At 45.2% G+C, this 16,716-nt stretch overlaps 2 protein-coding genes across 7 annotated transcripts in view; one reads left to right on the top strand and one right to left on the bottom strand.

Moving 5' to 3' along the window:
• The window catches only part of LOC308675075 (uncharacterized protein), a gene marked incomplete at its 5' end in the record, with an annotated part of 32,852 nt that extends 31,974 nt beyond the window's left edge, over window positions 1-878 (bottom strand). The window contains one exon of the mRNA XM_081340064.1: window positions 659-878. Coding sequence (XP_081196190.1) covers window positions 659-878 — 220 coding nt within the window. The remainder of the gene's footprint in view (window positions 1-658) is intronic.
• MAPKAP1 (MAPK associated protein 1) overlaps window positions 1-2,099 on the top strand; it is a 75,635-nt gene extending 73,536 nt beyond the window's left edge. For 5 of the 6 annotated variants that reach the window (XM_081340028.1, XM_081340025.1, XM_081340026.1 and 2 more), the window contains 2 exons: window positions 829-926; window positions 1,321-2,099. In XM_081340028.1, the coding sequence (XP_081196154.1) occupies window positions 829-926; window positions 1,321-1,446 (224 nt within the window). In that variant the 3' untranslated portion in view covers window positions 1,447-2,099. Of the gene's footprint in view, window positions 1-828; window positions 927-1,320 lie in introns of those variants that run through there. The other variant, XR_014028051.1, reaches the window with a different exon arrangement.
• The last annotated feature ends 14,617 nt before the right edge of the window (window positions 2,100-16,716 follow it).

The raw sequence follows: 16,716 nt of genomic DNA, 5'->3' as shown, positions 1-16,716 counted from the left end.
AAAAATAAAAATAAAAATGGAGAGAACGGCTTAATACATGAAATCTGAATTGCCAGTGTGTGAATGTTCGTTGAAATATTCATCGTTCGTAAGACTTTTTAAAGTTGCGGTCAAGGTGAAATGTTTGTGGGACACTTTAAGGAGTTCGGTAATGGCTGGGTTTTCTTTCTGTGACAGGAGAAGGATGTCAGTTTTCCTCTTCCCCCGTCTGTTCTGCCTGTTCTGCCGATGGTATGCAAAGCTCACCATCTGTGGGTCCTCTCCCCCCCCCGCCCCTCCCCACAACACAGTCACACACACACAAGCACACAGACGGTCTGTCGTGCCCACCCTCGACTTGCTGAGGGTTTCTGGGGTGGCAGCTCGCAAACCTTGCAAGAAGGGGGGGGGAGAAATAATTTATTTATTTATTAGGAAATTTAAGTGTCGTCCATCTCGTAGCCAAAGACGCCGGTCGTTGGGACGTTTTCCTCGACTTCACCATCATTCATTTAGTGACCGCTCAAAGTTACAGTGGCCCTGGAGAAAGCAAACTTGTGACCGTTTCCCCCACTTAACGACCATTGCGGCATCCCTGTGCTTTAATCTTATCTTGGGAAAAACTGGTTAAAATGCCTTTTTATACACAAGAATACTGTAAAGCTTTTGCCAACCTCACCATTTTTGTTCCTTGTCTTCTTCTTCTTCTTCTTCTTCTTCTTCTTCTTCTTCTTCTTCTTCTTCTTCTTCTTCTTCTTCTTCTTCTTCTTCTTCTTCTTCTTCTTCTTCTTCTTCTCCTTCTCCTTCTCCTTCTCCTTCTCCTTCTCCCTCCTTTCTCCTACCTGACAGGTCATGCAATATTTAAGCTCACCTATCTCAGCAACCACGATTACAAGCATCTCTACTTTGAATCTGACGCGGCCACCGTCAACGAGATTGTGCTGAAGGTAAGGGCCAAGGAGAGGTGTGGGGGGGGTTGCCCCATTTTAAATCCCTTTGACCCAGCAGTTGCCAGATGGCTTAACCAATAGGGTAGAATTTGGGAGGGGGGGTCCTTCCAGGTATTGCCAGCCAAGATTCCCAGCCTTCCCTGATTGGTTAGTCTGGTTGAAACAGGTGGCCTTCTCTTTCTTTCTCTCTTTCTTTCTTTCTTTCTTTCTTTCTTTCTTTCTTTCTTTCTTTCTTTCTTTCTTTCTTTCTTTCTTCTTTTTCTTTTTCTCTCTCCTTTCTTTCTCTTTTTCTCTCTTTCTTTCTTTCTTTCTTTCTCTTTCTTTCTTCTCTTTCTTTCTTTCTTTCCTTTCTTTCCTTTCTTTCTTCCTTTCTCCCACTTGCTTCTTTCAGGTGAACTACATCCTCGAATCCCGTGCCAGCACAGCCCGGGCGGATTACCTGGCCCAGAAGCAAAGGAAACTGAGTCGCAGGACCAGCTTCAGCTTCCAAAAGGAGAAGAAAACGGGGCAGCAATAAAGGCCGGGCTGGCCTGGAGCCAAATGGAAGAGACGCTGGCTACTCTCGGGGCTGAGCGGGAGTTGCCCTCGGTTGCCTGGGACTCGAAGAGAGGTTTCTGGCGCGGCGGTTGCTAGCCGCCGCCAACCGCAGTTGTGAATGTTCGTTTTACAGATCAGCATGAAGACGGCCAACGTTGTTGGCCACGGGTGTCGTCCTCGGATGGAAATCAAGAGCCATATCAACCCAAAGGAGAACGGACCGCTTTCCGAGGCCTCCAGGAAGGGGCCCGTCTAGGCTTGATGTCACAAATGAATTTCTCTCTCTCTCTCTCTCTCTCTCTCTCTCCCTCCCCGAGTTGGTTTGTTTTTTCTAGACCTCTTTCCTCTCTAGAGTCAGTGGGAAAGCTGCCGCAGGCTGGCTAAGGGAGCCCAGACAGAGGCTGAACCCTGATGGGGGAATCTTTGATCTGTATCACCCCTCCCCTCCCTCCCTCCCTCCCTGCCTTCTTAGACACACATCCCTCCCCCACCCCCAAGGGTGATCGCTGGCGGTGAAACGATCCATTTTCTTTTAGGGAAATGGGGGAGGAGAAACCCTCCACCACCAAGCCAACTTGTAGTACAAATGTACCCCCCTTTTTATTACTAATAAATTCCTTATACTCTTTCTCAGTATTTATGGCAAGGCTTGATTCTTTCGGTAAGCGGAGGGGATGTTCTCTGTACAGAGTGGGCCAGGATTATTTCTGGATTTTTCAGAGTTGGGGAGAGGGGAGAAGAGGAAATGTCTTAAGAGGGGGGATGGAATGGAATAAATAGAATAAGAAATAGAATAGAATAGAATAGAATAGAATAGAATAGAATAGAATAGAATAGAATAGAATAGAATAGAATAGAATAGAATAGAATAGAAAATGTGGAATGGAATGGAATGGAATGGAATGGAATGGAATGGAATAGAATAGAATAGAATAGAATAGAATAGAATAGACGAATGGCTGCAGGACTTGGGTTTGGCCAATCTAAAGAAAAGAAGAAATAGGGGTGACACGATAGCAGTATTCCAGTATTTGAGGGGCTGCCACAAAGAAGAGGGGGTCAACCTATTCACCAAAGCACCAGAGGGCAAGACAATAGTTGGAAACTGAACAAAGAGAGAGGCAACCTTGAATTAAGGAGAAACTTCCTAACAGGACAATTAACCCCTAGAAATCGTGGGCGCTCCATCACTGGAGGTTTTTAAGAAGAGACTGGACATTCACTTGTCTGAGATGGTATAGGTTCTCCAGCTTGAGCAGGGGGTTGGACTAGAAGACCTCCAAGGTCCCTTCCAGCTCTTCTATTCCATTCCACTCTATTCTAATTGCAGGTTACTTCTCTCCTTGATTACTTGCCATCCATTGTTTATCGTGTTGCCTTCTAAGTTGTTTGGCTGGTGTCAGCTTTGATGGCGTCCAGTCATCGTGTTCCTTGGTTTCCTCTTATGCTAACTCTTCTAAAATGTAATTGCTTTCTCCAGCAAACTCTTCCACATGACATAGCCAAAGTAAATAAGATGCAGTTTCGTCATTTTTGCCTTCTAGTGACATGTCTGGTGTTAGCTTAATCAGGGATATTCGATATAGGCTTGTGTTGGAGAATTGCACATCTTGCTTCCCTCCGCTCCCCCCCCCCGTTAAAGTCCTCATGTTCTCCTCCCTTGAATGGTCAGCCAACACTGGACGTGCAGGAAGCTTTTGATCCGTGTCATTGGGGCTACACCCATCGTCTTTTTTTTCCACAGCAAGGGATGCTGGGAAGCTCCGTTGAGTCGCCGAAACGCCAGATAATTAGAAAAGCTGAACTAAAGTTGGCTATTGCCAAGAGGACACCATTGTGTACAGTAATGAAGCAATTATTAATGAGCGGCAGCGCGGATGTCATTAATTTCAGCTTTTAAGGATCACAGCATAAGACACGTTAAATGCTGAAACGCAGGCCGAGCCACGACGTGATTTATAAACAGGGAACGGCTGCAGCTGAGATGGGGTGGGGCCAGGCAAGGCAAAACAGCTGTTAGGAAAAGTTGTCTTCCCCGCTGGTTCCTCAAACAGCACCTTAATCGGCTAGACATGATTTGACATGGTGGCAATAACGTATTCGTTGTTTGGAGTGGAGTTTTGTTTTTATTTTTATTTTTTTAGGGGTGGTAAGAATGAAATCAGGGGTTGTCTACATGCTAGGCGAATACTATTCCTCTGAGATGGATCCGGAAGAGGAAATTAATCCCCCCCTACTGCTTTTGTGGTCTATCGCCAAGACTTGAGGAGAAAGCAACAGGTGCTTTTCAGCACCATGGAGAGAGGCACCATCAGAGGTCAGGAAGTTTTGATGCAACAAAGTTGGCTGACTTCATGGAGGGAGACTTAACAGCTCAGATACAAAATGTACCAAAAAATAATAATAAATCAAAAGCATTCCGATCCCAGGTCCCTTTCAGGCATGGTCACCCGCACCAATAATCCATTATTATTATTTTTCCCTTCAGCCCTCCTCATTTTCCTTCTAAGCTTATTCATCAAGGCCACTTCAGGCACCGAGCTATATTTTGCACCTCTGTTCTCTCGCTGATACACAAGACATCAGCCAGCGGTCCTGAGGACTAGTGTCTTGCTGAATCCCAACACAAATGCGAATGGCAAAAACAAGGTAATCATCGACTGCAAGGCCTGGTGGTAAATCACTTTTCCCAGCGCCTTTGTAACAGTGAACAAAGGGTGGAAAGCTGAGGGCTACCTATATAATTTTTTTTAAAAAAAAATGCATTCAGATCTCTCAAGTCTTGTTTCTTTTCTCACCCCGAGCTGCCTCTTGCTTTCTCTTCCACTTAATTAAAGGGGTGGGGGAGAAACAAAGGCTTTTCGGAAGATGGGAGGATGGCCTGCAGATGTCCAAATGCTTGTCAATCTGGACCTTTCCAATTTATAGCCCAACACCTTCATTTGGAGAAGAGCCCGCCACTCTAGCTGCCGAATGCCAGGTCTTGCTCAAATTAATAGCAACTCTTCCCTTTCATTAGTATGATTAAAAGGACGTCGGTGAAGGTTGAAGCCTGTGCTTGCCGTGGCTTAAAAGCTTGAAGACGTGAGCCGAAGATCACTTCGTTTTCCCCTGGCCGGTTTGTGATGACAGCTCAGGATAATGTAGGAGGAATCGTAAGAGGAACGATTGCAGGAATTGGGGATATCTAATCTAACCATGAGAAGGACCAGGGGTGACATGATAGCAGTATTCCGATATTTGAGGGGCTGCCACAAAGAAGAGGGGGTTCAAGCTATTCTCCAAAGCATCTGAAGGCAGGACATGAAGCAACGGATGGGAACTAATCAAGGAGAGAAGCAACCTGGAACTAAGGAGAAATTTCCTGACACTAATTAACCACTGGGACTACTTGCCTCCAGAAGTTGTAGGTGCTCCAATACTGGAGGTTTTCCAGAAGAGATTGGACAACCATTTGTCTGAAATGGAATAGGGTCTCCTGCTTGAGCAGGGGGGGTTGGACTAGAAGACCTCCAAGGTCCCTTCCGACTCTGTTATTCTCTATTCTTTTTTAACCAAAATGCCATGAAAAACGGATAACCTGTGGATTACCCACAGATAAACCAATGGCGAAAATTAAAACATGACAAAAAAAAATTTTGACCGTCAACTTACCCACGTGGGTGGTGTATTTTGCTTAAAAATTCAAAGGTCGGCTTTTGCGCAGAGGGGTTCAGCCTCAAGTATGTAACCGCAAGCTTAATTAAATCCATCCATTTGTATTAAAGCACGACTCCATAGAAACAGACTGCTCCGGCTTCTCCTTTTTTGGAAAGATCAAGACATTTCTAAAATTGATGCAGAAGAGAAACGGAGAAAGTTAAACTGAAGAAGGGGTTAGAACGTTCAAGGCCGTTACAATTTATTTGATCAAAGCTGCTTAAGAAAACCAGAGTTTTGCAGAAGGGGTGAACTAGGCTGGGGGGCAAAAACATCCACAGATCAGAGAGAGGAGTTTGATGGGAAGAGACGGGAGGGGTGAGACAGAGACTCTGCTAAAAAAAAAAAACAGCAGCTGTTGATGCATCCAATCTCTCTAAATTTACAAAATTCACTTTGAAAGCTATCTCAGCCAGTGGGTCCTGCACACTCTCTCTCCTGACAGCAAATTACTGATGTGTTATGTGCAGTGCAAAAATGTAAGGGGGTGTGTGTTCCCCTCCTCTTTTAAGTCTGTTTGGAATGGATTGACAATCAACTCAATTGGATCACTCCGAGCTGTACAATTTTTTTTTAAAAAAAAACCTCTTTTCACTTTCTCCATGCAGCTGGATTGTGCTGTGGCCTTAAGCTATTAGTGTATCCAATTACATAACCAAGCAAACAACCTCACAACCAAAATATCAACACAGGAAAGGCTTGTTTACCCAAATAAAGCAAGCTGGAAATTCTCACTTTGGGGCTGGTGTAGGCTTCTAAAGTTACTTATCCCGATATTATTAATTTTTTTCAAGTTTTACGCTCTCCACAGGCCGTGATATACAACCTTCCTAACTTCGGATTGTTCTGTGGCATATTGTGTTAATATTATTTGTTATCCAGCCTTACAAGTAACTCAAGGTGGTCAGCATATCTAATACTCCTTCGTCCTCCTATTTTTCCAAGAACAATCACCCTGTGAGGTGAGTTGGGCTGAAAGAGAGGAACTCGCTCAAAATCAACCTCATTTTTCCATGCCTTAGGCAGGACTAGAACTCACCGTCTGCTGGTGATTGGCCCAAAGTCACCCAGACAGCTTTCATGGCTAAGGCAGGACTAGAACTCACCGTCTCCAGTTTTCTAATCTGGTGCCTACAGACACATACAGACACTCTAGAGAGAAAGGTATTTTTTCCCAGTGCCACTGTAACTTTGAACAGTCACTAAACGATTCAGTTGTAAATTGAGGACCAGCAGTACTCTTCCCCAAACATTGACCCAATCGGCAGGAAGTAATCAGACTGAAATTTAAGTCTCAGCTGAAAACTTCCTAGCCACATAGAAAAGTGGCTTCTTTTTTGAGAGGGTGAAAGTATTATATATAAATAACTCCTGTTTTCATTCCCCTGCCTGCTCTGTTCCACCTTTCCTCCCTTCTCACGCTGAGGAGGTGGTCTCAAGAAACTCTGCTCTCCTGTTCTCCACTTGCTGTAATGATTCCTGACATCCTGTCGGCCATCTTGCCAAGTGTCTTCCTGAGAAATGGAGGAACAGATTGTCTTCTTGACAGCAAAGAGAAGGAAGGGAGGGTGAAGTGGAGAAAAAGAGGGAGAAAAGCTGTATCCACACCCAAAATCTTCTCTCTCTCTCTCTCTCTCTCTCTCTCTCTCTCTCTCTCTCTCTCTCTCTCTCTCTCTCTCTCTCTGACACACACACACTCTTTCTCCTTGTCTCATTTTTCTCCTTTCTCTTTTTTCTCCCTCTCTCTACCTATCTCTCTCACTTCCTGACTGTCTTCTTTTTCTTTCTTCCTGTCTCTTTCTTTCTCTTCCCCCCCCTCTTTCTCTCTGCCTCTGTCTTCCTCTCTCTCTCTGTCCTTCAAGCAGACAAGAGGCTTCGATGATCCATGGTGCTCCAAACTTCGCACAGCCGTTGGTTTTCTGGAAGGTTCTGGGCTTACTCTGAATTTTGGAGCAGTGAGGGGAGGCTAAAACCCAGATTGCAAGTGCCTCTTCACGATTCCTTGCGAAACGTGGGAAGAATATCTGAAAGCTAATTGGTCCCCCCTAACGGGCAGTTGTCTTCATACTGCACATCAACTCACCTGGAAGGAGAACTGTGTCGATTGTGGTTAAGGCTGTTGTGAAAGCCAACAGGTGGCATCAAGCTGCGGTATGGCTTGGGTTGGTGTCACAGGCGTCAGGAATGCATCCATTGGGTTTGGCAGGATGTGTGAACCGGGGGCTGTAGGAGAAAAGCAGGCATTGCTGGGGAGTGGAGTGAAGCGAGTCATCAGCCTAGAGTCATTGCATTCCCACAAACGGTTCAATCCAACCCCTCTTGAATTCCATTAAAGTCTTATCAAGGGCCAATTCCATGCCATCCGTTGGTTAACTAGATACATTTTCTGAACTGCCTGCTTAACTTACGGCCCTTTTTAAAAGGTGGGGGGGCCATTGTTAAGAGAGAGAGTTTGGTATACTGGTTAAGGCATCAGGCTAGAGAACTAGGAGAAGGTGAGTTCTAGCTCGGCCTTAGGCATGAAAGTCAGCTGGGTGAATTTGGGCCAGTCACCAGGTGACGGTGAGTTCTAGTCCTGCCTTGGGCACAAAGCCAGCTGGCTGACCTTGGGCCAGTCGCTCTCTTTCAGCCCTAGCAAGAAGGCAATGGCAAACCATTTCTGAAAAACCTTGCCAAGAAAAGAGCAGGGACACAATTGAATGGAAGGGAGGAGAAAAAAAATAATGCATGTTCAACTTCAATTCTATTATCATATCAACAAATTCTGTGTCCGCCCCCTCCTTCCCCCTTTAAAACTCCCAAACTTCTCTTTCTGGTGGATGCAATTCTCTGCCTATTTACATAAGTACCCGAGGCTGTTTTCCCATCTTTATGCATTAGCTTGGCGTAAATATACGAGAAGTATTTCAACGCTAATTCTGTTTGAAGACATTAGAAGCGTGTCTGGTATATTCCTTGCTAAAAGCACGTCCCTTGAGAAGTACCCGTGGTGTTCCGTTTCCTTTTTTTAATCTACATTTATAGTTTAAACGTCACATTTCTAAGTAATCCAGATCTGGAATTCAAATGCTCCCTTTTTTTAAAAAAAAAAGCTTTGAAAATTTATAGTGTTTATCTCAAACGTTTACTCAATCTTACAAAATAATTTGCGCTGAGCAGAGAGGGCCGAGGAGGATTGGGGGAACGATAAGAAATGGGGAAATTGTTGTTTTTCCCCCCTCTCCTTCCAATGAATAGGGCAACGTTTTGATTTGGCATACTTTTCTATGGAGTTCCCCTTTCTCCCCCCCCCTTCACAAAAAAAGTCTATAGGATATTTCATCAATGTGTATCGCTTTATATAAAAGCTTCGTACGATTGACTCCATTATGTGTGTTTTTAATACAGATTGCCTGGGAAGAGTTTTAATAAAGGAGAGTATCTGTAGCTCAGCGTTGCAATGAAGGATCCTTGGTGCTCTCTGAGCTTGGTTGTTACGGTACAGACATCTCACGATCCAACCCGCTAACATCATCAGACTGGCCATGCCCAGTTCCTGCAACCGTTCTTCATACGTTTTAGTCTCCAATCCCCTAATCCTCTTCGTCGCTCTTCTCTGCACTCTTTCCGGAGTCTCGACATCTCTTTCCTGAGAAGACTTTTGTCCTCTCGGGAAGACGGTCGCTGATCTGTACCCCATGGAAGAACTCAATGGAACGAAGAGCGACCTACATTTTTCCCCCTACAAAATCTGGGTCAGGTTGGGGGGTCTTTTCTATGCGAGTAGCTCGCACCAGATTGGAGTCCTTTTATTAAATTCACCAGCCTGTTCATTGGCATTATTCCACCGCAGGGACCCTCTTCAAGCCATTACTTCTTCTCCAGGAGGTCTTCTTAAATGCAACTCTGCCTTGCTTTCTCAGACTCCATTCTGGCTTGCCAGTTGCCTCTCTCTATTGTATCACAGCTCTCTCTCTCTCTCTCTCTTTCTGTCTCTCCCTCTCTTTCTGTCTCTCTCTTCCTCTCTCTCTCTCTCTCTGTCTTTCTCTCTCTCTCTCTCTGTCTCTCCCCCCTCTCTCTCTTTCTGTCTCTCCCTCTCTCTGTCTCTGTCTTTCTCTCCCTCTCTCTCTCTGTCTTTCTCTCTCCCTCTCTTTCTGTCTCTCTCTTCCTCTCTCTCTCTCTCCCCCTCTTTCTGTCTCTCTCTGTCTCTCTGTGTGTCTCTCCCTCTCTCTCTTTCTGTCTCTGTCTTTCTCTCTCTCTTTCTGTCTCTCCCCCTCTCTCTCTGACTCTCTCTTTCTGCCTCTCCCTCTCTCTCTCTCTCTGACTCTCTCTCTCTTTCTGCCTCTCCCTCTCTCTCTTTCTGTCTCTCTCTCTCTCTGTGTCTTTCTGTCTTTCTCTCTCGTGCACAAACGCCCATCTGCGTTCTAGACAAAAAAGAAACCCAGCGCTTAACTTGGAAATGGAGGGTGGTCTTCTTACAATGAATTCTTCTCCAAACTCCTAACGCTGAAGGCCTTCTCACATGGTTGAAGTTTCTCTCTTCTTTTTCTTCTTCTTCTTCGTGTCTGAAATCCTTATTATTTGCCAATAAAGTCTCAGACTTTATCTGCGGAAAGGCTGCCCTCCCACCGAGAAACAGAAGGCACCCCCTGCCCTTTCTGATTAGAATCGCTTTGTCCCCAGGTTGCAAGCCAGCCTCCCTCTTCCAGGAGGAGACCTACTGATGAAAATCTAATCTAATTACTGCAATGGCAGGAATTGGTTTGTGGTAATGACACTTGGTGTGTTTTTCCCTTGGCAAAACGTTCCTTCGCTCCCTCCCTAATCCTTTCTTCTTCCCTTCTTCCCTTCCTTCCTTCCTTCCTTCGAATGTTAAATCTTTTGAGAATGTAAAAAGCTGGCTGTTTTAATCAGAGAAATGAACATATCTAGAATATATCGAGGTATATACAGCCTGGAGGCTGGAAAGCGGGAGACCGTGAGTTCTAGTTCCACCTTAGGCGTGCAAGATGGTTGGGTGGCTTTGGGCCAATCCCCAGGAGACGGTGAGTTCTAGTCCTGTCTCAGGCATAAAAGCCAGCTGGATAACTGTGCCAGTCACCAGGAGACGGTGAGTTCTAGTCCTGCCTCAGGCATCAAAGCCAGCTACGTGACTTTGGACCAATCCCCAGGAGACGGTGAGTTCTAGTCCTGCCTCAGGCATCAAAGCCAGCTACGTGACTTTGGACCAATCCCCAGGAGACGGTGAGTTCTAGTCCTGCCTCAGGCATCAAAGCCAGCTACGTGACTTTGGACCAATCACCAGGAGACGGTGAGTTCTAGTCCTGCCTCAGGCATCAAAGCCAGCTATGTGACTTTGGACCAATCAGCAAGAGAGCAGACCTCTCGTAGCTGTCCACCAAGTGTTTTTGTTAGCTGCAGTGGATGCTGGCTTTATTTTTGCAACCTTGTGGGGACCTCTGGCCATCTTGGAAAAAGCTTTTTGGGACACCAGGCGAAACCTCTAGCCGATCACTCTTGGAAGTACGCAGCCGAAGTGTGCACATACTCACTCCTGTGTCCCGATTCACGTTTTATCTTACTTACAGAGTCAAGGTCAGCGGGAATGAGCTGCTGCGGTTTTCTGCCACTGAGGATTCAGCAGAGGGAAAGGAAAGAAAGACGAGGGGAGAGGAAGTGTCTTGGGAATTCAGAGGTGCAACGCCCCAGGGGAAGCATCGCCATCGCCTGCTGGACTCCACACATTAGTCATAAAGAGATGTGCTTGGAAGTGGAATGGGCCGGTCTCGGGGGAGACCAGTGCAAATGCTGATCTCTTGAATTTCCAGTTAGGGAAACAAAAAAGGAAAAGGGAGGGAGGGAGGGAGGGAAGGAAGGAAGGAAGGAAGGAAGGAAGGAAGGAAGGAAGGAAGGAAGGAAGGAAGGAAAGAAAGAAAGAAAGAAAGAAAGAAAGAAAGAAGAAAGAAAAAACAGGAAAGAAAGAAAGAAAGAAAGAAAGAAAGAAAGAAAGAAAGAAAGAAAGAAAGAAAGAAAGAAAGAAAGAAAGAAAGAAAGAAAGAAAGAAAGAAAGAAAGAAAGAAAGAAGAGAAAAGAATATTTTTAACTCAGGGTTGAACTGTGGGATCCTTGGTGCTCTCTTGACATTGTTGGTTTTCTTATAGATGGCACTGATGATCTTACCTAGTTGGGTAATGAAATGTCTGCAAGAAAAGCACCAAGCTCAGAGAGCATCAAGGGAAGGAAGGAAGGAAGGAAGGAAGGAAGGAAGGAAGGAAGGAAGGAAGGAAGGAAGGAAGGAAGGAAGGAAGGAAGGAAGGAAGGAAGCTATAGCCCTTGGCTTAGCTGTCACAACTGACCCTGGAATTTTGATCCTCTCTGTGGCCATTAAGCAGGTCACTAGGAGATTTGATTGACTGTATGACCACCTTGACCATGCTCGTAAAGCAAGTCGCAAGGACTACAGCTGTAGACAGTGTTTCATACTGAGCACGCTGCATCGTGCGGCCTAATTTTGCAACACCTTAAAATCATTAAAATTTGCTGCCTTTCAAACCTTTCGCCTCCCCCTTTGATCTTCAGGGCCTGTTTTTAATTTATTTTTATTTATTTTTTTCCAGCAGAGAAGCCTTTAAAAATAGATCTCTGCTGCCATCCACAGGCTGCTGTTCTTAACTGCTCCACCCTCCTCTCCCTTCCCCCCCCCAGGAAAGAGAAGCCACTGAAGGTCCTATCATGTTGGAAAAGAGGAAAGGAAAGGAAAGGAAAGGAAAGGAAAGGAAAGGAAAGGAAAGGAAAGGAAAGGAAAGGAAAGGAAAGGAAAGGAAAGGAAAGGAAAGGAAAGGAAAATACAACGAAGGCTGCTTGGTTTCTGAATCCAGGCAAAGTCTGCCTTGATGTGGGGTTCCTTCAGGAACTCCTTCCTCCATGTCCTTTGAATTATTGAACCCTCCAGATAAAACCAGAAAAATCTCTGATTTGATAGCAAAACTGAAATGGAGCTGATTTCATTCATTCACTTGAAAGTTTGGGGAGTGTTCCCCCCCCCTCTTTCTTTCTTTCTTTCTTTCTTTCTTTCTTTCTTTCTTTCTTTCTTTCTTTCTTTCTTTCTTTCTTTCTCTTTCTTTTTTTCCCCACAACAGATTTCCTCCAGTCACAAAATGAGATTATGACTGTAAATTAAAGTGTAATTAGGCTTTATGCTTTTATATTCATTAACTCTTCCCTGTTAATGATGCAAAGGCTGGCGGTGGGGAGGGGGGAGGGAGGGAGGGAGAGAAGGAAACGGAGGCTGATGAAAATCACATCCAGAAAATATAAGTGTGATTTAGATAATGGCCGGAATGTATTGTTCCTTGCACGTAATTAAACAAATGCTCCCGTTTAAGCTTGGGAATGGGGATGGAGGTTGCTTAACCCTGGCCCCGTGAATCTGAACGCGAGTGGGATGAAGCGGTTGCAGGGCGATACACACCTGGAAGACAAGCGGGAATCCGTTTTGGAGTCACACCTGGGCAGGTGGGACCATGGCTTGGGAGGTGAAGGGGGGGCAGGTATTGAAACCCCCCAGGCAGAAGGGAGAGAAGTGACTTCAGAATCGATGCGTGGACAGCTTCAAACAGATCTGATGCTTCTTTGTTTAAAAGGTGAGGCGGTCTCAGTCAAGGCGAACTCTTGAAGGCAGCCGGGTAGCTTCTCGGCAGCAGCGCTGGAAAAGATTAACAGAAGAACAGAGTTGGAAGGGTCCCTGGAGGTCTTCTAGTCCAACCCCCTGCTCAAGAAGGAAGGAAGGAAGGAAGGAAGGAAGGAAGGAAGGAAGGAAGGAAGGAAGGAAGGAAGGAAGGAAGGAAGGAAGGAAGGAAGGAAGGAAGGAAGGAAGGAGGAAAACCAAATAGCAGAATAACAGAGATGGGAGGGACCTTGGAGGTCTTCTAGTCCAGCCCTCTGCTCAAGCAGGAGACCCTGCACCATTTTGGACAAATGGCTGTCCAGTCTCTTCTTAAAAACCTCCAGTGATGGAGCACCTAAAACGCTGGGAGGCAAGCCTAAGAATTAATTGCTCTGACCGTCGGGAAATTTCTTAAGTTCTAGGTTGTTTCTCTCTTTGATAAAACTTCCTCTGTTGCTTCTTGTACATTAAAAGTGACAGCGTACACAGTTGGATTGGGGTGTTTATTGGACTGGATATTTGTTGTGTGTGTGTGTGTGTGTGTGTGTGTGTGTGTATTTTTTTTTATAAATAATTCAAGGTGGTGAAGATGGATAATGCTCTTTCCTCCATTTCTTTTCCTGTGAGGTGGGTTGGGCTGGGAGAGAGCCGGAGTAGCCTGCGGTCATCCAGCTGGTTTTCGTGCCTAAGGTAGGACTAGAACTCACCGTCACCTGGTGATTGGCCCAAAGTCACTCAGCTGGGTTTTATGCCCAAGATGGGACTAGAAATCCCAGTCGCCTGTTTTCTAGCCTGGTATCTTCACCACTAGACCACACTGTCTCTAAATGTTCCTTCCTTCCTTCCTTCCTTCCTTCCTTCCTTTTTTCCTTCCTTCCTTCCTTCCTTCCATCCTTCCATCCTTCCTTTTCCTTCCTTCCTTCCTTCCTTCCTTCTTTTCCAACAGGATAGGACCTTGAGTTGCTTCTCTTGAGTGAACAAAAGCAGAATCTGCCATGAAAAATGTTGGGGACCAACAGCCAAGAGAATTCAACCAGGGGTTCATCTCCCCCAGGGTATATTTTCTCTGCCTCCCCCTCCCCAAAAGACAAGAGAGTCCTGGGCATCTCTGAGCTTTTTGGCTGGAGATGCGTTTGCCCCCCCCCCGCACCCCGCCGTCCCCAAATTCATCCTTCCAGGTATATGATTTAATGAAAGGCACAATAAGAAGTGAGACAATTAGAATTTCTGCCTCATTATCATGGTAATCTTATCAGTGGGATAATGAGGTATTAATGGAGATTTAATGTGCCTCTCATAACACAATCCCTTGGAGAAAACTCATAAGGAAATTGCCGTAAATCCACTTAATGACAGAAAGGTCCCCCAACGCCATCTTCAAGGGGATGAAAAATGTGGGCGGTGGGCGATCGAGATTCAAGGTCATCTGGCGAGGGAGACCCGGCCAAGGTATGGCCACGGGCACTCTTGGCCCCCACCTTTCACAAAAGGCCTTCCTGGTGGCAAGGAGTCCCTTCCAATCCCTTCCTCTACTTTTATTTCCCTTCCCTTCTATCTTCCTTCTCTTCCTTCCCCTCCCTCTTTCCTTCCTTCCTTCCTTCACATCCTCCCTCATTCCTTTTCTGCCTTCCTTCCTCTCCCTCTTCAACCTTCTCTTTCCTACCCTTCTATCTCTTCCATCCCCTTCCTTCCTCCCTTCCTCCCCCCTCCCTATTTTCCTTCCTTCCTTCCTTCCTTCCTTCCTTCCTTCCTTCCTTCCTTCCTTCCTTCCTTCCTTCCTTCCTTCCTTCCTTCCACCCACCTACCCATGCAGGACTTCAGCATGCCGGAGTATTTTTCTTTACTGAGTTCTAACTGGTGAAGGTTTTTCCTCCAAAACGGCGCTTACCCTTGCAAAGAGGGAACGGTTAAATAAAGAGAAAAGCTGTTCGCTACTACTGTCCTTTTTTTGCACTTTTTCTGTTCTAACCACGGCTACTTCTCGCTCGTGTTTTCATTTGATTCCCTGCTGTTCCGAACTTCAGGGGGAGAAGACCAGGCTAGGATAGTTTCAGAGGAAAATGCCCTTGTTTACATATGGAATTGGGGATGTGTAGTTTAACGAAGAGAAGGATGAGGGGTGACATGATAGCAGTGTTCCAGTATCTCAGGGGCTGTCCCAAAGAAGAGGGAGTCAAGCTATTCTCCAAAGCGCCTGAAGGCAGGACAAGAAGCAACGGATGGAAACTAGTCAAGGAGAGAAGCAACCTAGAACTAAGGAGGAATTCCTGACAGTTAGAACAACTAACCAGTGGAACCACCTGCCTCCAGAAGCTGTGAATGCTCCAACACTGGAGGTTTTTAAGAAGAGACTGGACAGCCATTTGCCTGAAATGGTGTAAGGTTTCCTGCCTGAGCAGGGGGTTGGACTAGATGACCTCCAAGGTCCCTTCCAACTTTATTAATTATTATTATTATTATTATTATTATTATTATTATTATTATTATTATTATTATTATTATTATTATTATTTGAATCAATCAATCAAAATTTAAAAATAAATCAGAGCGCCCTTGCATTGCATCCTTTCTCATATGGAGACCTGCAGGAACTTAAATCTTTGGACTTTTTGTGTTGAGGGGGGGAAAAAAATGAAATCGTGATACGGATTTGATGATGGCTGATATTTACAGATTATTTTAAAAATGGAGTTTAGGTTGTAACTGTGAGCTTAGGTTTTAGATGTGTTTGCTCTGAAAGAAATGGAAAGTCATTCTTTTCTGTGTATCTTTTTTCCCTATTTTTTTATTTTTATTTTATTGCACCCATCAGTCATTTTACTTCTCTGTTCTGTCTTCTATTTTCTCTTTTGACTGTTTTTTTCTCAATATAAAATATAATAGTTACATGAAAAAAAAGAGCAGAAAGTGAGCTGTAGTAAGAAGACGGGGCCGCTAGCTGGCGATCTAGGACTGCCAGTCTAATAACCCAGAGGCTTTTATAGCCAAGGATTAAACTTATTTCACTGTTAAGTAGAAATTTAACCAGGATTCCTGAGCTGACGGCCACCTTGCCTTGCTGCAAAGTCAAAGCCTGCAACACATTCCTGCCGTGGGACGTAAAAAGGCCTCTTCCTAAGCAGAGCGCAGGAATGTATTAATCTCATGTATTTATCTGCCTCGATTTATAAATTATCGATCAATTTACGGAGGAGAGAAGCAACCTAGAACTAAGGAGGAATTTCCTGACAGGCAGAACAATCAATCGGTGCCTCCAGAAGCTGTGAACGCTCCAACACTGGAAGTTTTTTCAGAAGAGACTGGACAGCCATTTGTCTGAAATGATGTAGGGTTCCCTGCTTCGAGCAGGGGGGGTTGGACTAGATGACCTAAAAAGATAAGTCCCCTTTTCTCCGTTTTAGGACACTGCAACTGACATAAATATGAGCCGGTTGCCAAACATCTGAATTTTGACCACGGTGGTAAAAATGGTAATCAAACTTCCAGGTTCCCGCACAAAGACTCTTTAACCCGGATCGCTCAAAACAAGCCAGTGATTCGTCTCCTATTAAACCTTTTATGACAACAGAGCCCAAACTTTCCGTGGCTAAACCAAGAGAGTTTGTTAAAGTGAGTTTCGCCCCATTTTATGATTTTTCTTGCCACAGTTGTCAAGCCATTCACACGACCTTAGTGAATCCGACTTCCCCCTTGACTTTTGCTTGTCAGGTGGTCACAAAAGGGGATCACGCAACCCCAGGACACTGCCTAACCGTCGTTAAGTGCGAGGCAGTGGCCGAGCATCTGAATCTTGATTACATGACGACGCAATGATTGTGTGAAAAAGGGCAACAAAACCCTTTTTTTCCCCCAGTGCCGTTGCAACTTCAAATTGTCACTAACTGAATTGTTGTCAGTTAAGCCTTG

Source organism: Vipera berus, assembly GCF_964194415.1.
Source record: "Vipera berus genome assembly, chromosome: 15".
Taxonomy (NCBI): Eukaryota; Metazoa; Chordata; class Lepidosauria; order Squamata; family Viperidae; genus Vipera; species Vipera berus.
Note: the sequence above shows the minus strand (reverse complement) of the source record. Positions and strands in the feature narration are given on the sequence as shown.